We start from the raw sequence: 24,538 nt of genomic DNA, 5'->3' as shown, positions 1-24,538 counted from the left end.
CAACCACAGACTCTTTGGTGTCATGCACCACAGAACATGAAATTCTCAGGAGGACTGGGGTGACACTGGCAGGAAAATAAACTCAATACACCTTGTTCCCCCAAACCAAGCATCTACTGTTGATAACATTTTCGGTGTGCCTTGATCGACAAGTATGCATTAGGAAAGCAATCACTTGCTATAAAATAGTGTCTCTTGAAGTTTCCAAATCTTTGCAGCGAGTTCCATGCATTTAAAAAGGGCTTAACATTTCACGTACAAATTTTTATATAATCATGGTTCGGCGTGGCCCAAGAAGCCAAACAGGATAGTGATTTGAAGTGAGTTATTTTAACATTTTAAAAAAAGCCTGGAGGAATGTGCTCTGGATACTCTGGATACGGAAGGAACGGCCAGCACCTGGGGAGCCATGTGACTAGCCACAGCCCTTGGAAACAGCAACCACGAGCACAGAACCCCCTCCCGGGCACAGGCTTCCACGGCGAGTCCTGTACCTGCACAAAGCGGGGACCCAAGTTCAGGGGCTTTGTCTCCCGAGAACAAAAATCGGCCCAGCAGCCTTCCTGTTCGGGGGACGGAAGGCTGCGGGTCACCCCGCGCGGAGCTGCGCCCCCGGCCCCGCCCGGCCCCTTTAAGCGCCGCCCGCCCCCGCGCGCCCGGCCCGCTCCGGCCGCGCCCCCGCGGGTTACGTGCGCCCGGGGCGGGCGCCGCGGGCCAATGGCCGCCGCCGGGGCGCCGCGCTCCTCCCGCGCTCCTCCCGCGCCGCCGCGCAGCGCTGCGGGCTCCTCCCGCAGGAGGTAACTGTCAGCGCCAGGCGGCGGGCGGGCTCCGTCATATGACCGGCCGCCGGCCGCCCGGGCGCGCAGCACAGCTCCTCCGCCGCAGCGGCCCCGCGCTCGCGCCAGGCCGGGTGGCCGCGCCTCCGCCAGCGCCACCGCCGCCATGGCCCCGCCGCGGCCGCCCCCGGCTGCGCGCTGAGCCGCCGGCCCCCCGAGCGCCGCGGCCGGAGCTGCAGCAGCATCATGGCCCCGACCCTGCTCCAGAAGCTCTTCAACAAAAGGGGCAGTGGCGGCAGCGCGGCGGCGTCCGCCCAAGGCAGGGTGCCCAAGGAAGGACCCGCCTTCAGGTGAGGGCCGAGGGACCCGCGCAGGGGTGCGGGCACCAGGCCGGGCGGGCAGGCGGGCTTGCTATCGCGGGCCGGCGTGGCCGGACCTTAGGGGACCCCCGGGCGCCGTCCGTGCTCCGGGCCTCCGGCTTCCTCCCCCGCCTTAGAGTTGTCCGGCGTCCCCGGGGTCCCCGGGCGCGCGCCCGCCCGGCCCTGCAGGGAGGGAGGCTGGCGCTGGGCTCGGGTGAACCTTTTCCGGCTCTGCCGACTGTGAGCTGTCATTCGGAGGGCAGCTCCGACCTATTGTGTAGGTGACAGCAATTTGAAGTTGTGAAGGAGCAACAGCCACCAAAAGGGCATTTTTTTCTTCTGTCTTGCCTGACGAGCTCTCCAACGGGTGCATGAAAGTGTGTAATTTCCACATCATTTGGAAGGATGGTGCTCATGCTGTGTGGAAAGGGAGGGAAATACGTTTACGAAATTTGCCTCAGACTTCAGTTTGACAAAGCCGATGCACATATGTGATGTATGCGGTCGATCCTCTGAACGCACACCTGCGAATGACGATAGCTAGCGTTTCCCGTCTTAAGTGCTTTACTTCTGCAAGCCTGCGGTGATGTAGGTGCTGTTCATTTCCATTTACAAAAGAGAAGCCTCAAGTGGAGGACTTGGGCAGCTTGCTCAGGATACACTGCTGTAAGTAAGAACCAGAGCCTGCGTTTTGATCTGAGCAGTGTGAGTAGGGAATCAGCCTTTGAGATCCATGTACTATTCTGCTTTCAAGGACTAAGTTTTAAAGGATTCCTTAAAATGCTCTATACTGCCTTTCTGCACTGCTCCGTTGAGACGGTTATTTCTTTACCTTTAATAGTTTTCAACAGTTGCTTATCATTATTATTATTATTATTATTAAACCCAGCATGCACTCCCAATTCTGGCAGGTGTTTTTCAGCCAGAGTGTCTTACAAAAGCAATTTGTTGCTAACAAGTCTAGACCTAGTACAATAAACCTTTCAAAAGTTCTAAGTGAAACTTTCAAATGAGTTTTGGATTAATTTTTATGTTCTGTATTTTGCTTTTCTTGAATTTGATTTATTTTAAATATACACAGTCCCTCAACTGTACTTATGTGAGAATTAAGCCATCAGTGATTTTTGGTGGGTGTGTGTGGTGTTTGGAGGATAAATTGTGAGGACTTCAGCATACCATAGTCTCATATTTCCTTTAGACTAACTGAACCCTTATAACTGGGGTAGGGAATTCTATGCCTTAGCCTGCTCTGACTACTCATGATGCTGTGTAGCTTCTCAAAATGCTAGAATTACTTCAGAGCCAGGGTGTGTAATTTCTTCTGCTCTCTCTCTCACTGACCTGGGCTGGATCAAGGATATTACACCTGTGGAGAAAGGGGCACATATGTTACAGATCTCTGTTTTGGCAGCCCTTGCTAAGAACCTCAAAAGCCATTTGAATGCTGTGGAGATGTCATTGTTTCTTGGATTCCCTGCCTAGTTGCCCACCACCATTTCCTCCATTCCTGTTTAATTACTTGTGTTTTGAACAACAGCAAAAAAGAAATGTGGTTATAGGGTAATTGATTCCCACTTTAGGGGACATTTTCAGTGCAGTGTTTGGGCTTCTCATTGATGTGTAATGAAGAACAAGAAAATTGTGCCAACTACTGGTTTTTTTTTTTTTTTTTCCTTGACCTCATTAGGATTTTGTATAAGTTTTTGAGGTAGAGGTTTTTAGAGAATTTGGAGGTATCAGTTGAATATCCCACTTGGTGAGGGCTTTCCTCAGTGTTCCTGAAAGGGGCACAGTGGAAAGAGGTGAAGTAGCAGATGTCAGCAAAGACGCAGGAAGGTGGGGACAAATCAAACAGTGCACCAGATTAAGCCAAGGCACCTGAACAGGGCTTTCCTTCTGCTTCCCTTTACCTGTCCTAAGTCCTAGATGCTCTGTGACTCTTTTCAGAAAACCTTCCTGGAAAACCTCCCCCTCTGCATCTAAAAAATAATACACTTGTGTTTCATTTTGCACTGGTTTTATTAAGTAGGAGCTGGTTTGTGCTTTTTGGGAAAGAGGGTGCCTCATCCAGGCCATTGGCTGTCTTTGATAGTTGAGTAAGTATGTATAAATTAAGGTCCAACGCCTGTAATCCTACCTACTCAGGAGGATCTTTGTTCGCCTAGGCAAATAGCTAGCAAGACCCTATCTCGAAAAAAGCTCATCGCAAAAAAGGGCTGATGGAGTGGCTCAAGTTCAAACCCCACTTCTCCTCCCCCTCCCCCCAAAAAAGAAAAATCAGGTATTCTGTGTTGGGGTGTTGCTCAGTGGTTTAGCACTTTCCTGGCACACTCAAGGCCCTGGGTTATCCAGCAAGGCAAAAAAAAAATTTTTTTTAAATTAACTAATTAAAAATTGAGTATTCCTAACATGAATTTGTATTCTTTAATGCATTTAAATGCCGTATGTAACTTGTAGATCTGGAGAGTGAAAGCTCCTTTGAGAATTCAGGTGACTTTTGGGCAGTTTTGTAGCATATTTGGTGAAAACCTAAACAAAAGGTCCAGTTTTTATGTTTTTGGTTTTTATTTGATAGTTTGTGGAAACCTTTTATATCTTTTCTGTCCATGATGAACTTTTATTCGTTATTTTAAACTTTTCTCCCATTCTCAGAATTGTTTTGCCTTTGATGTCTGCTTACTCTTTTGTTTTGGCCTTATGATGTAACTCAGGCTGGCCTTGAACTCATGATCCTCTTGTTTCAGCCTCCCAGTGATCCAGTGCTGGGAGTACAAATGTGTACCACTGCACCCAGCATGATGTCTGTTTATTTTTGTGTGCTTCCTAGTCTCTCTTGTAGGTTTCTTCCTTCCTTCTTTTCTTTTTATGATATGGGGGAGGAATCCAGGCCTCAGGCAGACTAAACAAGGGCTCTGTCATTGAGCTATACCTCCTAGTGTGGCTGGGGTTTCCTTACTGTTCTCTGGGTTTCTTGCTGTTCTCTCATCCCCCCAGTTTTCACATTCTGTATGAGAGGCAAGCTTGTTGTCTAATGTAAGTAGCTTGTATCACAAGTCATTTTCAGGTCTTTTCACTTTCAGGTATTTCACCTACAAAGAGGTTTACAGTCAAAATTTCTTCTAGTGTTTTTTGTTGAGGATCTTAAGAAAAAGCCCTTTTCATAGTTTGAGGAAAAAAGCTTTTAGGAAGGCAGAAAAGGAATAAAAAAGATTGAATTTACAGATTTAAGTGAAGAAGTCAAGAGCATGACATGGTTATGGTGTCTGTGAAGTTTAAACCCTGTTTAAAATCTTAAAATTGTACTGTGATTGTTGAAATTTGAGCGGGTTCTCTGCTTGCTGGTCTTTAGAATGCTTTTTACTTTTAATTACTTGATGTAGAAGTTTTTATTTGATTAACCTTTTGCTCCAGAAGGATGAATTTGGATCAGAAAATGATTTGTACAGTGTCTCAAGTCAGAAATAGAATTGAGTTCTTGATTTCCTCGAATTTAAGGCCAGTATGTTTGCTTAGAACTCTTTTTTCAAGCCATGGTATGAGTTATATGTCTGGTTCAAGTTCCAAGTTTATTTATTTATTTATTTTTTGGTTGAACTTGTACTAGGGTTGAACCCAGAGCTTCACACATGCTAGTTGAAGCATTATCTTCAGATGTTTTGTTTTTAAAAGTCTCTGGTAGCTTAGTGAACCAAGGAGGTGAAAAAGATGGGCTGTCCATTGTGTTCTTTTGGATCAGTTAATGAAGTGAGCATGTGTATCACCTGGGATGTGAGAAGTCAGTGAAGTGTGGCAGCTGCAGGGTAATATGTAGTAGTAAATGCCAGAGAGTGAGCTCTACTTCCTCCTTCCAGTCCTTGTACCTAAGGCCAAATGGCCTAGTTAGTGCTAATCCCCATTTGTTCTGTTAGAGGGAATTGAAGTAATCTGTTACAGGGTTAGGATAAATATGATTTAATCCACTTATCATCATTATCAAATAGCAGCTGATGCCCACGTGCTATGGCTGGGTGCCCCACCTGCACAAATCCAGGTAAGCCACTGGTGTTGTGTGCCTACTTGAGTTCACAATCTAAAGGACAACAGTTTGTTACAGAGTAGGGTGAATAACAACAGACAACACCCTGGAAACTATAACAAACATGTAATTCTAACACTGATAGTAAAACTTTACATTCAGTACAGAGTTAAGAGCTGTTCTGGTCCTTGGTGTGAATGAGGGCAGGACTGCAACTTCCCTCTCACTGCCAGTCCCCAGGGTGCACACATTTCTAATGAAGTTTTTCTGAGATAAGGTGGAGAGTATTATGGAAAAAAATACAGTTTGGGCTGGGTGCAGTGGCTCTGTCCTATAACCCCACCGACTGCAGAGATCAGGAGGATTGCGTTTCAAGGCCAGCCTGGGCAAAAAGTTCATGAGACCCCCATCTCATACAATAGAAGTTGACCATGATGGTGCATTGCCTCATTCAAGCCAGGCAGGAAATGTAAATAGGAGGACCACAGGTCCAGGCTTTCCTGGGCATAAATGTGAGACCCTATTTACAGAAATTAGGAAAGCAAAAAGGTATGGGAACATGTTGACATGATACCCAAGAAGACTGCATTTTCTCTGGTCCTCAAATTTTAGTCATTTGTGAAGTGATAGCACCAGTTGTGTGTAATAAAGTGGTAAGGCGGCACTAAAATGAGATTGAAAGAATAAAATGCAATATAAACTGATTTTAAGTTTTCACAGTTCCTTTCAGGTAATGGAGTTCAACAAGATTCCTATTGAGGTTTTACTAAAATTGAGCCATTTTCTTTTTTCTTTTGGTGGTGCTAGGGATTGAATTCAGGGCTTTGTACTTCAAGTGCTCTACCACTTGAGCCACACTTCCAGCCGTTTTTGCTTTAGTTTGTTTTTCCGTATAGGGTCTCTCATTTTTGCCCTGCCAGCCTCAGATGTAATTCTCCTGTCTCTGCCTCCTGAGTAGCTGAGATTACAGGTATGTACCACCACTGCTAGCATGTCTTCTATTTTTTTAGCCTTGATGATGAAACACAGACCCTAAGTTTTCAGAGTGGTGTTACAGACATGCAGCAGAATTCAGACTTGTACAGAAGTGACTGTGCATTCAGTAATATTGTTAGGAAGCTGGTATATTTGGTTTTTAAAAAAATATTTGCAAGTTTGGTTTCATTCAAAATTTATTTATTTAATGGAATGGATGGAATCCCACTTTTGTGGAATTTACAGTCTAGAGCTATAGTTCACTTCTCAGTGCTGAATCTTAGATACTTCAGGCAGTGTGTTCTGAAGTCACACCATATCAATAATAAAACACATTTTGTTGTGCAGGGCAATGATCTGACAGTCCATTTTTCAGTGACTTTATTAAACAAAAAAATTATTAGTGAATATTACTGTAAAAAATGTGTTTCCTGTGACATTTTCATACATATCTATAGTGTACTTTGATTATACTCACCTCCATTATCCTCTCTTATCCCCTCTCCAATTAGCGGCCTTCTTTTTCTCAATAAGTTATCAAAAATAAAATCCTATTTAACCAAAGGCGGAAGTTGCTTAAACAAAATGACACAGCCACATGAACGTGATCTCAGTAGAAAAAGTAAAAGCAAAATTTACATTGAGATGACTAGCATTTAAAGAGGAGTTTGTGGGCTGGCAGTGACTCAAGTGGTAGAGCGCTTGCCCAGCAAACGTGAGTTCAAACCCCAGTGCTACAAAAATAGATAGATAGATAGATAGATAGATAGACAGACAGACAGACAGACAGACAGGAGTCTGCGGCTATGCATGTCCAGATGAGGAGTGCAAGCAGCCCTGTATGTCAGTGCATCAACAGTAGGTACCAAGGGGTAGTGGAAATAATCCTTTGGTATTTGATCCTTTTTTGTCAGTAGTTTTGAATTTTGCTCTAATGAATATGTGTTGCTTTTGTTACTGAAATTTTTTTGAATGCCAAATACTCTTTAGAGCATTTTATACTCTAAAGAGAGTAGGGTAAGACAATGTTTTGGAGAAACCTAATTTGAATGAAAACTCCATAGAATTTTTCATCTTTATATGTTCCCTTTGGTAGCACATATTCTTAAAAAAGAATGTTACCTCTTTGTTAAGATAACTGATTGTTCCTGTTGTTAAAACCTAAGTTCATCACAAGACTTAGGAAGCCAAGTAATTGGTGATGTTATTGATTATAGGAATACATATGTGCATTTTTTTTTCTTTCTGGTGTGTCTGGGGTTTGAACTCAGGGCTTAGGTGCTTGCCAGCTTAAGCCATGCCTCCATTTTGCTGTGGTTATTTTGGAAATGGGGTCTCGAACTGGTCTCGAACCATGATCCTCCTGATCTCAGCCTCCCAACTAGCTAGGATTAGAGGTGAGAGCCACAGGCACCTGGCATGTGCAGAATTTTTACCTGAGCTTCTGAGCTCCTGTGTGCTCTTCACCCAGGCTCAGAGCAGTTTAGTTGCTGACTGCGTGTGTTTTGTTTAGGGAAGAGTAATACAGCTTTTTTAGATGAGATACCTGGATTAGGTTTTTGGTGTCGTTTTTTTTGTTGTTGTTGTTTGTTTGTTTTTTGAGATAGCATCTTACTGTGCAGCACAGACTGGCCTTGAACTTTTAGTTCTCTTCCCTCAGCCTTCTGAGTGCTGGAATTACAGGTGCAAACCACCGTGCCTGGCTTAATTAGACATTTTGCAAAGCTGAAACGTGTTCTGTATTTTTTTATGTCCTGAAGTGTGACTTTGTCACGTTATACATTGCTGTTTAATTGAGTAGTTGGTATTGAAAGATGGACCAGGGCAAGTAGTCTTTTAGTGCACAGAGTGTATAGCTCCAAGCAGAACATTGTTTTTATTGTTGTTATTTTAGATTGTGTTTCTCATGGTTTTCTTCTAAGGTCAACTTAAGGAAGCCACTTTGTATTTGTGTTTCCTTGGCAAAGGAAGTTGTTAAAAAGATTGTTCTTGCCCTCGTGAAACACTTGGGCTGCCAGCATGAGCTCTCGGTGGGTGAGTCTTATTTGGAAACTGGTAACATGCTTTATTTCTCTAGCTGCTGTTTTGCTTGGTGTGTGCAAAAAGGAACACATGTTTTATACTGATTGTACAAATTCTTTGCTTGTGTGACTTGTTAGGCCTGGACTGTGTAATCATGTCCTTGGCTGTAATAGAAGGTTCTTCTGAATGTAAGAGCGCTGAACTTTTTGATGAGCTCCCACTTACCAGGCATCTTTTTATCTCAGGTTTGTAAAAAGTGGGTATTATGTAAAAGAGGAAAAACAGGATGGACTTTTCCAGCTAACTGGGCAAATAATAGTGATTTCCCTCCACCCCACCCCATCTGTAAACGGGACTTCCATGACTCACTCACTCTGGCCACACAGGCACTTTTGTAAGCAATGCTCGGATGGGAGGTGGTGGAGGGGTGGAAGGAGATGGGCTGGCCTCCCTCTTGTGTTCAGCCAGAATCTGTCCAGCTGCCTTTATAATGGACTTCTGAAAAAGACAATGTGCTTTCTTACACATTATGCTCCATATTTTTTTCTTACTGTACTTTTTGTTTGCACCCAAATAATACAATATATTAAGTGCAATAAAAATGTAACCATTGGTGCTGTAATGCTGTGGATAGTGGTGCAGAGCAAGTGTCCTTTCTACCACATAGATTCTGTTACGTGATATTAACCTGAGTCTGGAGTCCTGATGATCAGTTCTTCTCCTGAGCTATATTCTTTTTATTTCTATACGTTTTTAGAATATTTTTCTAGTTATTTGTTCCTGTGATCTTGCTTAATTTGTAGATTATACTCTAGAATTTGCCTAGCATAGTGGTACAAAAAGATGTATATATTGCTTTATGAAGATGATTTTTATCACAAGACTTTTTAATCATAATACCATGTCTGTATTTGATATATCCTTTAATGATCATCACTATTTTATTATTTACTGATGTCTAATAGAAAGTGAAAACCAATTCACACAGGGTCTAAATGAGAGTGGGCACTGGAGCAGTAGAAATTCATTCACCAAAGCTGAGGCAGACAGATGTGTGGTGGTGACTTCAGTCTAACTCCCAGTAAGGACAGTGTTGCCCGTTGTTATGGCAACTCTGTTTCTTCACAAGTTGAAGACAAGTTAGATGTTAACCTGTACGTTCCTCAAGAGATGAAGCAGGTGTCTGTTTAGGATGTACTAAGAAGAAGCAATAAGATAAACACTCTAGTCAGTTTTGCCTTCAGCAAATCGGTGTTTCACACTGCCACCCATCTCTCACCCTGTGCTGAGAAATTTGGACATTTTCTTTTTTCTATCTATCAGTCAAAATCTTCAGGGCTCTGGGGAAAAATTAATGTTTGTTATGATTAAGCTCTTAATTATCTATCTTCATTTATCTAAGTTCTTTTGTAAGATTGAGAAATTGTAACAATACCTTTTAAATTTGATGTCACAGATCTTTTAAGTTTAAAACTTGTACTTTAACTGTTCACGAAACAAGAAAAGGTACATGTAATGTTAGAGCCTAGATGTAAGAATTCTAAATCCTAGCCTTGCCGCTGTGTCTATAGCTTAATGCAGTGTTTGGCAGGAAGTTGGCAATTAAATATCTGATAAGTGAACAGCTTTGAAAATGGAAGACCTTAAAGGGTCTTTAGGATTCCAGAACCAAAATCTGATTCCTTCTTTCCCTCTTTTTTTCTTTTTCCTTTGCAGTGCTAGGATCAAACCCAGGTCCTAATGCTAGCCAAGCACTCTTAACACTGAGCCAGATCCCCAGGATCCTAGAATTTGATTTCTTGAAACAGTAGTGTTTTTAGTGGGAAATCACCTTTTTTTTTTTTTTGATGTTACTGACATGCATTATGATATTAAAAAAAGAAATCTTTGTGGTTGCACACACCCATAAACTCAGCATTCAGGAACGCTGAAGCACTTAAATTGAGAGTTCCATGCCAGCTGCGCTATTTAGTGAGACCCTGTCTCAAAACAAACAAAAACAACAAAAAAGAAATCTTGCTATAGCAACTCAAAGAAATGTTCTTATTTCCATTAATACCAGTGAATTGTTTTTCTGTTACCAAAATGATAGGATAGCCAGGCACCAAAGGCTCACGCCTGTAATCCTAGCTACTCAGGAGATAGCGATAAGGAGGATCAAGGTTTGAAGCCAGCTGAGCCAAATAGTTCACAAAACCCTATCTCGAAATACCCAACACAAACCAGGGCTGGGTGGGTGACTCAAGTGGTAGAGTGCCTACCTAGCAAGCATGAGGCCCTGAGTTCAAATGCCAGTACCGCCAAAAAAAAAAAAAAGGAAAGGTAGGATAAGGTGTTCTAAAGAATGGATTGACCAGCCTCCCACACCAAAGAAAACCTAAAGGATAGTTGCTTAAGTAATATATATGAGACATAGTTGTAAAACCTGCCAGCTATCAGAAATGAGACCCTGAAAAAGTAATATCTTAACTAATATCTCTGAAGCTATGACATTCGTAAGTGTCTCGGTAATGTAGACCTCTGTTCTACGTACGTTTCAATTCATTTGAAGTCTTATGTGGCTTGGTAAACAAATAGAGGAGATTGAAACCGAACAAAATTGCTTCTATCAACTTTAAGATATATCACTCTGAATTGTGAAAACAGTATTGGTAGGCTAAACCCTGCAGAGACTCTCTGCATGAAGTGAGTGCTTTACAAAGAATCTGACATCATCTCTGCTTTCCATGTAGGATTTTTCCATTTGAAAAACTAATTTAAAAATGGATTTATGGGGCCGGAGGTGTGGCTCAAGCAGTAAAACGCCTGCGTCACAAGCACAAAGCCCTGAGTTCGAACTCCAATACCACACACACAAAAAAAGGATGGATTTATGAATCTGATTTGTTCCTTAAGAAGAGTATACTCCAGACTAACATATCATTAATGGTGGCTCATGAGTAAACATTTTGTCTAAGCATATCAGGCAATGACTGTTTGCTTTATAATAGTATATTAAATAAGTTAGTTGCTAGGGCAGGAGGAGATGGCTGAAACTACTGGCCCTGCCTAGAGGGCAAAGATGGACTCCTGGTGGCTATTTGATTCTTTCTAAGGGTGCAAAGATCCATGGAGGAGCCTGCAAACGTTGGTAGCTGGTCCTTATTATGGGATGCTATACATATACATGCATATATATTATTACTCAGTCTCTTGTGTTCCTGAAAATTGTTTATATATGAATTTAATTTTATTCAAGATTGTTCATTTTCAAACACACTGTCTAAAAAAATCAAACATATAAAATATGTTGAAATGTAGGTCTCTTCACACTTGTAATTCCTCTTCTCATTATTATACCAATTTCTTTTGTATCCTTCAGAAGTGTTATATGCAAAATACAAGAAAACGTATTTTCTTTCCCTTACACAGAATGGCAGCTGCTGTACGCACAGTTTTGCACTTTGCTAATAGCCATCTTGATTTCCTTTGACTGTACACATCTTTAACACTTATCCCAGTAGTTCTTAAGTTGGGCTTGACATTAAAGTCTCTCGAGAGATTTAAATGCCGAGACTTCTCTCTCAGAGATCCTGACTTAATTGGACTGGCCTGATGCTTTCTGTCTTTATGAAATCCTCTCGGTGATTTTAGTATGCAGCCAAGCATTTTAACTAGTCTCCTATTGATGGATTATTTAGATTGTTTTCAGGCTGTTTTGTTAGAATTGGTGAACTTCCTGGTCAGAATATCCTTATGCATAAGCTCACGTGTATTTCTAAGATAATTTCTAACAAATTGCCCTCCAGAGAGGTTGCATCTACTTACGCTCTTACCCACAACCTGTGACCATTGCTGTTTAGTAGAGGTGATTTAAAGAACCCTAAAGAAGCAGTACCAGAGGCATCGTGACAAAGCTTGCACCGTAACTTGCTCTTGGTAGTTGTTGATCACTTGTCTAGTTCACTGTTTGTTTAGATTATTAAAGTCTTTTGAGTTCTATTTTGGCAATGCTGTCTAGACATAAAAAGGTACATTTTTTTTTTTTATTGGTGTTGCTGGGGCTTGAACTCCAGGGTTTGTACTCACTGGGCAAGTGCTCTACCACTTGAGCCGCCTCCAGCCTGCACATTCATTTTTGACACAATAATTTAAAAGAAAAAAATGTCTGTGCAGGAAGATTTTTATTTATTTATTTATTTTAGTTTTTGAGTCTTTTTTTATTTTATTCATATGTGCAGGAAGATATTTTTTAAAAAAGTCTGTATATAAGGATGTTCTTTAGGTTTTATTATTATAATAATAAAAATACCAGTTATACAATAAGAAAGTAGCTAAATAATGTTAGCTTCACAGGATATTATGTGACAGTCAAGTGATTATGAAGTTTATTGATATAAAATGTTTGATATGTTAAATGAAAAAAAACAAACACTAATTGATATCCAGATGGTGAATATGTTAGCAGATATGCAAACGTATGACCAAAAACTAGAAAGAGAAAGAGAAAAATAGTTAAAGAACAGTTGATGTGATGGGGTAATGATTGTGGGCAAATGTCTTTTTATGAGAAAAATATAAATACTTTTCCATTATAAAATTTCGTGGGCAAAAATATTAAAATTTGGAAAAATTCTTTTATAATGGAAATGACCATGTATTTATGGTTTAAGAAATGTATTTCCCTATTGTAAACCTTGTTAATTTGTGAAGACATAATTATAGCATATGTCTGAAGATAGCTTCTCTGAAATCTTTTAAGCTGCCTATAAATAGTTCCTTCCCAAGAATTTTAAGGGAACTCCTCCTCTACCCCCAATATTTGTAGAAAGGAATTGGCCATCATACTGAGTACTTTCACTATGTCTCACAGTTACTCATTTAGGGTAGGTATTTTTTAGCTAATTTATAGATTATAAATTTATAATGATATATAAATGGAAAAATAATTTATTGAAGCTTGCTTGCATTTGAATGGTTAACATTGGGGATTCAAACTCTAGTCAATTGTTTACTAATACATGATCTGTATTTCCTCTGCTGATTAATATTTGAATAACCTAAGAAATTGAGATTCTGTGAGGTTTAAGAGAAAGCATGAAATCTAAATACTATTTTTAGGGAACTTACTATTAATTGTGTGAATAATAAATATCAAGTGTAGAAAACACTGACAATATGAAGTAGTATGAGGAACACGTCTGTAAAATCAGATTAAGATGAAAGGGAAGCTTCTTAAAAAAGTAGGGCTAGATGAATAGAGTTCAGAGAGATGAAGAAAGTTCCTTAGGTATTCCTGGGATGATGATGAGTGGACTAAGTCAGATTCATGAGGGCTAGAATGGGCCTTCCTGCAAGTATGATGGCTTTTTTTTTTTTTTTTTTTTTTAGTGGTACTGGGGTTTGAACTTATAGCATTCCCCTTGAGCCACTCCACCACCACTTTTTTTTGTGATTTTTTTTTTTTTTTCGAGATAGGGTCTTGAAGAAGTATTTGCCTGGGCTGGCTTTGAACCCTGCCTCCTGAGTAGCTAGGATTACAGGAGTGAGCCACTGGTCCCTGGCCACATGATAGCTTTTAAATTGAGGTAACCCCAGAGTGTAAATGGAGAGATGTCTCCAGCATATTCTCTGAGTGTCAGTAATCTTTCTGAGTTTTTTCATCTGTAAAATGGATATAAAATCACCTGTGTTGCAAGGTTGTCTGAAGACTAGAGGTGACAAATGTCAGTTGTAACACTCAGAGCTTCAGTAAGTGGCACCTGACTCCTGAGGACTCCAGAACTGTAAATACTACCTATCCCTCCCTGCAGCTGCTCCCCTGTGTTAATCCCATCCTCAGGTGACCTCAAAATTGCAAGGAAGTTGAAGTAGCTTGACTTCTGCTGGGGGTCCTTCCCTGAAGGTGCTGCAGTGTGAGTGGTGGAAAGGAATGGTACTACTCCACTTCACTCCCGTGTTGGTGTCAGCTTCCACATGTGTACCTAGTGGACACCAGCAACCCTCTTTTTCCTCCATCCCAGACTGTCATCTCCACAGGGGAGGACAAACTCAGACAAGCTGGAAACACCACGCTGCCATCGTGCTAGCTTTCTTCCCAGCTGCGGCTAAATTCATGCTTGATAGATCTACCAGAAATATAGATAACCTTTTTACATCTCAGGAGCATCTTTTATTCCAAGAGTTGTTTCTATGATTTTTGTCCACTTCTTTTGGTTTATTTCACAAACATTTGCAAAGAGCCAGTGTGGCTATATCCTTAAATTCCAGACCTACTCCAAGAGATGATTTTGTGTTTGAAGGCTCTGAGTAATTCAGTTACAGAGAAGTGGGCATTGAAAGGGGGGCAGGGAGGGAGAGCAGATGTATCAGAAGCTAGGACAAAAATTGTTCAGAAATCTTATCTTACACAGTACTAAGTACTGCTCTAATTGCATGGGGGTGTTAGTTCAGATACTGTACCAAGGGGCGTGTACAGCCTCTGCCTGCTCCACTAGTGCTATTAAAAAGCAGCCAAGTGCCAGTAGATGCGATCCCCGCTTTATCATTTGTTCATCTTGTGTCTGCCACTTTGTAGTCTTTGTCCCTTCAAATCCAGGTTGCACTGCATTTTGATCTCATAGCTAGTGACTTGTCATGCTGCTCTTTTTTCTCCTTGCGACAGCATCTTGCATGTAGCCCAGAGTGACCTAGAATTTGCAATCCTCCTGCCTTATCCTGCCTCCCAGAGTGCTGACATCACAAGCTTTACAGGCATGTGGTACTGTGCTCAACTTCGTGCTGCTTTTGCATTCCTGCAGCCTCATAGTGAGTTTACAGCTAGGACTGTTAAAAAATTAATATTGTGTTTAACACAGAAGCAGCAACATGAGGTGTCTTGAACTGGATCTGACCTGCCAGCATGCTTAACTAGCAGGTTTAATGCTGGTTAGAAGGAGGGTTCTTCTCAGAACTACATCAAGTTTAACAGTTGTGAGAATGATTGTGATCTAATTACTAGACCATAGTAGGTAACTTCCTCTGGGTTAAAGTCTTGTCACAATGTGTTAGAACTGTCTACTCTTTTATTTTATTTTGACTGGGGTATTGAATCCAGGGCCTCTCACATGCTGGCATGAGCTCTTATCCTGAGCTATACCCCAGCCTGTAATTATTTTAGAAACCTTTATGTGCAAGGCACTGGGCCTCCAGCTCACCATTTTCCCTCACAGGTTCACTCAAAAAGAGATGTTTTAGTGGGGAGGGGTACAATTATCCTTGAGGATAAGATACACAGTCTAGACATATAGTTTGTACTCCTTCACATTACGAAGTGTTATTAATCTGTTATTTATCACCACTCTGTTTAGAAGATCCTGTTTCTTACCCCTTTCTCACTTTTTTTTTCAGATAGGATCTCATGCTTTTTCCCTGGGCCAGCCTCAACTATGATCCTCCTGCCTGTGCCTCCCACATAGCTGGGTTTACAGGTATGCAACACTATGTCCAACTTTATTCTTGCCCCATTTAAAAAATATCTGGAGCCGGGCATGGTGGTGCATGCCTGTAATCCTAGCACTTGGCAAGAAGAGGCAGGAGGATAGTGAGTTTGAGGCTAGCCTGGGCTATGTAGTGCGACTCTGTCTCGAACGAATGAATGAACAAAAATTCTGGGATGTGGGTCCTTGACTAAATGGGCCTTAAACATTTGGGCAAGTAGATTTCATTCCCCTCGTCTTTTTCCTCCTCCCCACTCCTCCTTCCTTGCTGGGTGACATTCTCAGAGGGGTTCTTTCTCACCATCAGAGTGGTACGTTAGAGATTTCTTTGTGGGCTTAGGGGGGTATAGGAGGAGGTCTTTTGAGCTATACTGGTTTAGGTTCTGGGTTTCCTAAAATTCTCAGAGCTGGGATTTTCCATCCTGTCCATGAAGTTTTAAAGCCTGGTCCAGTTTGAGGCTGAGATTTACATCAAGTTCAGCATGTAATTAATTATGGGTTTACAGTGGCATCCATTGCTGCTGCTTCTTTGGGGACCTAAAGGAGCTGTGTCAAGGGCATATTCAAGGGAAAACTGGATAGCATGTAAACGTGAGGAAGTAAACAATAAAAACAAATAGCACATAAAATAACTTACAGGCTTTGAGCCTGAGTAACCTGGGAGAATGATAGCATAATTAATAACATAGGGACGTTATAAAGAGAACTGTGTTTTCAGAGAGAATATATACACTTCGTTTTGTACATGTTGAATCTGAGGTATAGTTGGATGCTCCAGGTAATAATGTTCATGAGGCTGTAGTTGTCAGGGGAGATATTAAGGATATCTACTGTCTTGCTCTCTGAGACTTTTCTTTTTCTTTCCCTCCTCCAAATTATTTTGTTGAAATTCTGCTTGTTCTTCCAGACTCAGTTCAGCTGCCACCTGTTAGAGGACATACCGGTCTCTCTCAACTCCTGAGCTAAGTACCTCTCTTCTTAAATGGCGGTTAACACATTCTACCACCCAAACACTAACTAGATTATACATTGGGAGCAAGGAACACTATACTTACATCCTTGTAATGCATAGCAAAACTCATCTCTACCCCAAATGATCTGACCTCTGCCTGGGCTGACCCTCTTTTGCCATTTATCTGTTTACAGAACAACTTTCTGTTGTTCCCTGTACTTAGGCATTTCTTCTGGTCAAAAAAGGTTCAGTGCTATCTATAGATAAGGCCTGTGCTGGCCAGCCTCTTATCCAGATCAGTAAAGAAAATAAGGTTCAGTGTTCACACCCATCACTGAAAAAACTACTCTGTTGTACTTCTTCCAGAGACACGTTTGTGTATCTGTCCCTCTGTCTTCTGGACCTAATCCACTTTTCCGCCAAGATAAGTATTGTATTAACTTCATGCTGTTACCTGTATATGAATGTAGTTCACGTAGTAAAATAATTAATTGCATAGGAGATTCAGTTGAATAAAAATACTATTTTGGCTTCTCACATCCAAAGCTACAACAGCTGGTTTTACTAGTGCATGGGTCATGTGCGATTACAGGTGCAGGGGCTCTCTGAAGTCAGGCCTCCCACTTGCATTTTTGTGAATATCAAAGTATTTATTTCACTAATACATTATGTCTGTACACATAGTTAATGAGAGTTAGCAGTGATTTTTAGTTTCCAAAGAATACAGCTTAGTTTGGTAAGAATCTTCTATAGCCATCCTCCACATCTTTACTCTGTGAATTCTTTTTCTGTTTTCTAAAAAAGTAGTAATAAATTAACCAGAGTTAATGCAGTTTTGATGGGTGGAGGTCTCTCTCTTTAAGATTCTTCATTAAAAAATAATAAAAAATTTAAAACATTTTATTCCTACTAAGAGTAGGGATAGAAAGTGGTAGGAGTAAAGTTAACTCTAAGTCTCTTATTACTTTTCAAGTCTCTAAAGTTTCTTCTAACCCTCAAATCAGTGGTTTTGAATTTTAGACCTGGGACAGAGGATCTATGACTCCAGATAGCTGTTACCATCTCCTACCAGTCTGGGAGGGGACAGGTCAGAAGGGTTTTATATTAGCTGCTGTTGAGCAAGTCTGGAAATTCCCTGCCCTCTCCATGACTGCAATTAACCAGAGGTCCTTTCATTAGCATCATTTCTTTTCTTCACCAAAGACAAAGAAAGACTTGTTTGGCCTATGAAATTGTTGTAGTGATGGTGTCAAGGCAGAAAACAGCTGTGCTGGAGGTGTAGGACGCTGAGGTTAAGAGTTACATGCTGTACAAACCCGTTATTTTTTTCTGTTTAACTGACCTTCCTTCCTTCCTTCTTTCCTCCCTTCCTTTCTCTCTCCCTCCCTTTCTTCTTCTCTTTCCCCCTTTCTTTCTTTCTTTCCCAGGCTAGTCTTAAACTCCCAGTGCTCCAGCTTTAGAGTAGTTGGGATTATAAGTGTACGCCACAATTTCTAGCTACAAAACAGTTTTTCCCATGATTTTCTTGTCTAAAAATTATCAGAAAGGAGTACATGTTTAAATGTGCAGCTGTGTGTTAAATATCACTATTTGAAAATATAGTGGTATTTGGTAGCTCTGCACTCGCCCAAAGCAGAGTGAAGATGTGGTTGAATCGGGTAAAATGAGAATGAGAGGTGAATGGGATTGAAATAATAATGGTCAAGTTTTCCAACAGCTCTCATGATAAAAATAAATGCTTTTATTGCTCTGGTTAAAAAATAATAAAAATAATTGGTAATAGCTGACATTTCCCTGGGTTTTGTTTTGCAAAGCAGTTCTATTCATTTTATAGACTAGGAAGCGAGTCTACTAGCCCAGGGCACAGAGTTAGCTGCCTTACGAATAGGGTCAGATCTGATTCCTGCATCATGCCTCAGTCAACTTTTAGTACTATAAGTATGGAAAGTTCCCCTGTTTTGCATTTGTGGGAAACTGTCCCGACTTTGTAGATAAACTGTATTTTAATTGATTTTTTATTTTTTGGTGGTGCTGGGGCTTGAACTCAGGGCCTTCACCTTGAGCCACTCCACCAGCCCTTTTTGTGATGGGTATTTTCAAGATAGGGTGTTACACATGAACTGTTCCCCAGGCTGGCTTCGAACTGTGATCTTCCTGATCTCTGCCTCCTGAGTAGCTAGGATTATAGGTATGAGCCACCAGCACCCAGCCATTGATTTTTAATTACTATAAGTCTATATTCTTTTGTGTGTTTTTAGACCTTTATGTCATTTTTGTTAGACTTGTGCTCCTTTCTGGTATTGAGGGGCTAGAATTGTAATATGTAACTCGTAAAATGAAATGCGGCCTCCTTCACGTGACTGGCTCTGTTGCATTGCTCTGTGCTCCTCACTCTCCTCACCCCACTCCAGTAAGATGATTTGTCTCAGTTCCTCAACAATTTCAAGTTTTCCCTTTATAAGGCTTTCTTTGTCTGGAACTTACCTCTCCTTTTCCTGCGTTATTTTTGTGTTTGTGGGTTTTTTGTTCAGTTTTGTTTTTGAGATAGGGTCTTGCTAAGTAGTCTAGGCTGGCCTCTAACTCACAATGATCCTGCCTTAGCCTCTGGGGTGCTGGAATTACAAGAATGTACCACCATGTCAGTCTTCCTTCTTTTTTCACTTTTACTAACTCCTATCTGCTATAGTAGTTAGGAGTGAGGGCAGGCCCTAGAACCAGATGTCAGGTTTTGAATCACCACCACCTAATAACTGTATGACCTTGCACAAGTTCCTTAACCACGCTCTGCTGTGCTAGTACTTCCTCATTGGTCATTGGAGATGGTAGTAACAGCTTCATGGTGTGGCTGTGAGATTTAAATGGGTTTGTTCTCTGTAAGTTAGAACTGTGCATGACATGAAGTAAGTACTTAGATGTCTGGAAGCCCTTGTGGTGGACTGGACAGCCTGCTGGTTCTCAGATTCATTGTAATTGCCTTACATGACTGCACTGCTCCACTGGGAGGACAGGGATGACCATGTCAGGTCTGTCTGCTCACTCTGGGACTTAGCACCTGAGTAAATGAATATACACAGGCCTCTGTACCTCACGTGCTCAGCTGGCATCTGTGAGCTCAGCTTTCCTTTGTTTTGTGAACATCTTTTTACCTTTTATTTGGGCATTTCATGGTAATTTTAGAAGGCAGAGGATAAGGAAGACCATCAGCCTCCTGTTTTGACCTACATTTCCTCATTCAGGATTATGACACATGATGGCTTAGTGCATCTTATCCCCCTCTGGAAGAAGAGACTGTATAAAGTGGACAGGCCTCTTGAAGTTACTGTGTTCTTTAAGTGAAAGTTAAAGTGGGTTCCACTCATCAGGAACACTGCAGCCCAGTCACTGCCCTGGCCTCCCTGCTCCCTGCTCTCAGCACACTCTCAGGACTTCCTGGCATTCATTTTCTTTTGGTAATGAGGTACGCTATGGCCACAATGTAGTGGCAGAAGCCACTTGACTTTTTCACCTTAGTTGCTCCATGTTTAGTCAGGAATGAACACAATGTGGAAGGAAGAATATACACGTTTCTGCCTGAAATAAAGAGAATGTTCTCCTCAGTTGCAGGGTTGGTGGAGAGCAGCTTAGCCCAGGGAGGGAAGATATTCGAGTTGGAGTGGTGCTATCTGGCATAAGAGGGGTCGGGGTGCTATGTGGCTGTGCTTCTTTTGTCAGAAGACATTAACTAAAGATGTGCAGAGTAGAAGAAGAATGAAACCAACCATTAGCTGCTGAAGAATCTCTCAGATTTTCCAGGGAGCAGCAGTGAAAAGCAGAGACTAACTGGTCCCCAACTAGTTAAACAGCCATGTTACCTTACTCTCTACCCCCAAGCATGCATGCGCACGTGCACATGTGCCTGGTGTGTATGACAGCAGACTCTTATCCCTTGGAAAGTGTTGGTCTGTGGTTTATTTATTAGAATAATGGCTGTATTATAGGTTAACTTGGCTTTTGTCAGATGACCACAACTCCTCCTTAGGTTTGATTAATGTGCTTGAGTAGCTCATAGAACTCAGGAAAACAAGTGTACAGTGGAGTTTCTGTGCCCTTTTGGGGCATGGCAGCTTCAGGAAACCCCTGGAGATGTGTTTAGCTCTCTGGAAGCGCTCCAAAACATGTTCTGTGGGGCTTTTATGGAGACTTCACTGCACAGCTATGATAGAAGCATGGACGCGGAGTTGAAGTGTGATCGGACAGGTGTGCTCTGGTGCTAGTGGTCTGGGTGGGGGCACCCAGCAAGGCCTGTCTGTTCACATTTTTCAGCCTTCCTTCAGACTGGGCAGGACCCCTTCTGGAGTGAGGATGTCATCTATATCAGTCAAGGGTAAATAAAGGCAGGGAAGGTTAATTTCTATGAGTCCTTAAGGGAATAAACCTTCATTCAAAAGCATCCATTGACATCTTCGATGTCTAGGTACAGTGAATTACTGGAATACAGAATGAACACAATCCATCCTGCTAAGGAGGTCAGTTTATGGTGTGTTCCCTCTTGTTCTGTTGTAAGATGTGTAGCTCGGGAGGCTCAGTGAAGGGTTGTTAGGTGACATAGGGCTCTAAGACCTTCATTTTCCATCACTTAGCGTTTTCTTTAATTTTCTTTTCTCCTTTTTCATTTATTTGGTTTTTGGCCTTGAACCTGTGATCTTCATTCCCTCAGCTTCCATGATTACAGGTGCACAGAACCAGCATCCATAAGTGCTGTAAGTGTTTCTTCTGCGCTGAGAATTCTTTTTTTGGTGGTACTGAGGGTTGAACACAGACCCTTGTGCCAGGAAGGTGCTCTACCATTAGTGCCACTTTGCCCACCAGCATTTTTTATTTTTGGTGCTGGTATTGGGTATTGAACCCAGGGTCTTGACCATGCTTGGCACTGACGCTACCACTGAGCTGCATCCCTCTTTAAAGAGTTTCCATCTTGCAAACCCCAGTTCCACCAAAAAAAAAAAAAAAAAAGTTTGCATTTTGGTGTGTTTATTTTTGTTGTTTGGTTTTTTGAGACAGGATCTTACTGTGTAGCCCAGGCTGACTCCAGACAACCCGTCCTACAGGCGTGAGTCATCACACCCAGCTGGTGTGTTGGTAATACTAAGAATTTTACCAGTTACAAGCAGCCAGTGTTGAGATATGGGGAATTGTTTTCCAGCCATTGTTTTCTGTAGGCTTACAGAGTGTAATGCCTCCTCCTCCAGACTGTCAATATGGACTGTCAGTAATGACCTTCTGTGTTTCATTTCCCTTGATCACATAGAATAAAGCTTGTTAGTGTTGTATATATCCATCATTTTGAGTGCAATACATGCCATACATGGAAGGCTTGAAAACTGGTACAAGGTCATGGAGGTGGGGACAAATGATGGAGCATTGCTCCTCAGGAGATGAGACAGTGAGACTCAGTGGTAAGAGAGTCAGTCCAGCTTTCCCCCTAGTCTCAAAGAAACAGAACTTTTTTCCATGGGAGGAGGCAAGTTGAATTTGGGTGTAGTTAGGGCTAATAAGCATTTATTGAGTGTCTTCTGTATGCCTGCACTGGGCTAGTTTCCAGGAATAGATGGAGAAGTGAGATGTGGTCTACACTGAGGGAGCTTACAGCTTCATGGAGGCAGTGTTCACAAAGCCCTGTCAGGTAGGCAGTATGGTCAGTCTTTATCGTTTTTACCTATTCACTAAAATTTATTTGTAACTCCCAAATCAATATGCTTTGCCTTCCTATGGCCATTCACAGACGTGCAGAGTTGCAAAGTATTTGAGTCGCTGTCACACATACTACCAGCTGAGATCAAACAAAAGTGACATTTTGCTGTCTTTGTTTCAACTTTCATGAACAGTATCCTTTTTACCGTATATTTGCTGCCATGTTTTTTTTGCAATTTTCTTTTGTACGTGATTTTGCTGTTTATAATGGCCCCAAGCATAGTATTAATGTGCTGTCTAGGGTTCTTAAGTGCTTTACAGAGAAAGTCTATTAGATAAACTTGGTTCAGCTATATGTTAGGACTGTTGATTGTGATTTCAATGTTAATGAAGCAACAACGTATTTTTGGTAAGGTGTCTTTAAATAGAAGCACACATAAAAAGCTATGTATTAATTAGTTGATAAAAATATAATAAAGAGAGGTTTTCAGGAACTTACCCTTACATTTCGTCTAGGAGCAATGGTTCAATATTCACTAATTCATTGTTCACAGTGACTACTCCTTAACAACATAACTACTTTGAATAATGAAAAGCACTCATAGAGTAGAGGAACTGTGCAGCACTTGGCAGCTTTAGAAGGTAAGTGGGTGGCTTGATCCTAGCATGGGTTTTGGCAGTCATTCTCATTCAAGGGCAGGTGAGTTGGGCAGTCAAGTGATGATTTAGGACTTGAACAGTAAAGAAGCAAAGCTAGAATGAGTTTGATAAAGGAAACTTTAAGGGACTGACAGATTATGTTAAAGCCAGAGGACGGGCTTGGAGCTGCAAAGACAGGAGTTTGTAGTCAGTCATATGGGAAAATGAAGGAGAGGAGAAATGAAGAGAATTAAACAAAGGCAGAGCACAGTGGATTTGTTGTGGGATGGAACACTCACTGCTGAGTTCAAAAGGGATGAAGCAGTGATCCACAGGTCATAGGGCTCGGAGAGCAGCAAAGACAGTTTGAATACCCAGGGGTTGCAGTGGTTAGCACATATGTCCAGAGTGTAAGAACTCTGATGCTGTCCAGGAACCTTAAAAGTTCCAGGTGTGACAGCAGGTATAAGAGGTCTATCCAAACTACCAAATAAATGGCAGGGTTCTTTACTGCACAGAATACAACCTACTATTCCCAATGTACAAGCCCCACCCCTTTTGTACCACAGAAGGGACACTGAGGAGGAATCGGGACTTGTTCATGGAGTAGGTTTAGGGACAGGAGGGGAGGAAAGGAGTGAATGGTCAAAGTTCCTGCAGTGTTGACTACTTGCTGTGACTTTCTAGCCGAGACTGAGACCGATGTGATACTTGCAGAGTTTTCTTCGTTATCTCATGGTCCTTCAATTTTCAGTTCCCCTGTCATATGAGCCTCATTATTATGGCATTTCAGATTGGTGAATGTGAGACTTATGGTTTGGCAAATAGAGGTACTGATTCCTTTCAGTTCTGTTTGCATGGGGGCTGGAAGGAGGCAGTCAGCTTCCTCTTGACTGTTTTGAGGGTTCACTGACAGCTCTGGATCCTGGATTCCAGCCTTCTCAACTTCCCCAGTGGCCACCAGATTAGGTTTCCTGTCTTGTTTTATTGGTCTTTGAGATGGGGTTTGGAAGTGGAACAGAGGCAAGTCCCACCCATATGTACCTTTGGGATTATTCTGAAGCGCTTTCTAGAGCTGTGCTACCTGATTCAGTGTGATGGTCACATGCGCTACTTGAAATGTGGCAACTCTACATGAGATGTTCTCCAGTGAAACTGTAACCCCAGCACTGGGAGACTTGAGGCAGGAGGATTGCAAGTTCTAGGCCAGCCTGAGCTGTATAGCATGGCCCTGTCAAAAGACAATAATAGTAATAATTTTAAATATTGATAACATTGAAATAAGATTTCATATATGTTGGATTAAGTAAAATGAATTAGTAAAATTCATTTCAACAAGGCACAGTGGATCAAGCTCATCACCCCCACTATGCAAGAAGCTGAGATCAGGAGAATTTTGGTTCCAGGCCAGCAGGGGCAATAAAAGTTTGTGAGACCCCCATCTCAACAGAAAAAAAGCTGAGTGTGGTGATGTGTGCCTGTCATCCCAGTGACAGTGGGAAGCTTAAAATAGGAGGATTGTTCAGGCTGGCTGGGGCAAAAAGACCCTATCTAAAAAATAACCAATGCAAAAGGGCTGGAGGTGTAGTTTAAACAGTAGAACACCTGCCTAGAAAACATAAAGCCTTGAGTTCAAACTCCGGTACTACCAAAAAAGAAAAAAAATTCATTTC

General features: G+C 41.7%; 1 protein-coding gene across 3 annotated transcripts in view; it reads left to right on the top strand.

The window, feature by feature from the left end:
- The first annotated feature begins 969 nt into the window (after positions 1–969).
- Fnip2 (folliculin interacting protein 2) overlaps positions 970–24,538 on the top strand; it is a 124,180-nt gene continuing 100,611 nt past the window's right edge. For 2 of the 3 annotated variants that reach the window (XM_074041733.1, XM_074041730.1), the window contains exon 1: positions 970–1,126. In XM_074041733.1, the coding sequence (XP_073897834.1) occupies positions 1,023–1,126 (104 nt within the window). In that variant the 5' untranslated portion in view covers positions 970–1,022. Of the gene's footprint in view, positions 1,127–15,515; positions 15,596–24,538 lie in introns of all 3 variants that reach the window. The other variant, XM_074041734.1, reaches the window with a different exon arrangement.

This window comes from Castor canadensis, chromosome 9, assembly GCF_047511655.1.
Source record: "Castor canadensis chromosome 9, mCasCan1.hap1v2, whole genome shotgun sequence".
NCBI classification, from domain to species: Eukaryota; Metazoa; Chordata; class Mammalia; order Rodentia; family Castoridae; genus Castor; species Castor canadensis.
Note: the sequence above shows the minus strand (reverse complement) of the source record. Positions and strands in the feature narration are given on the sequence as shown.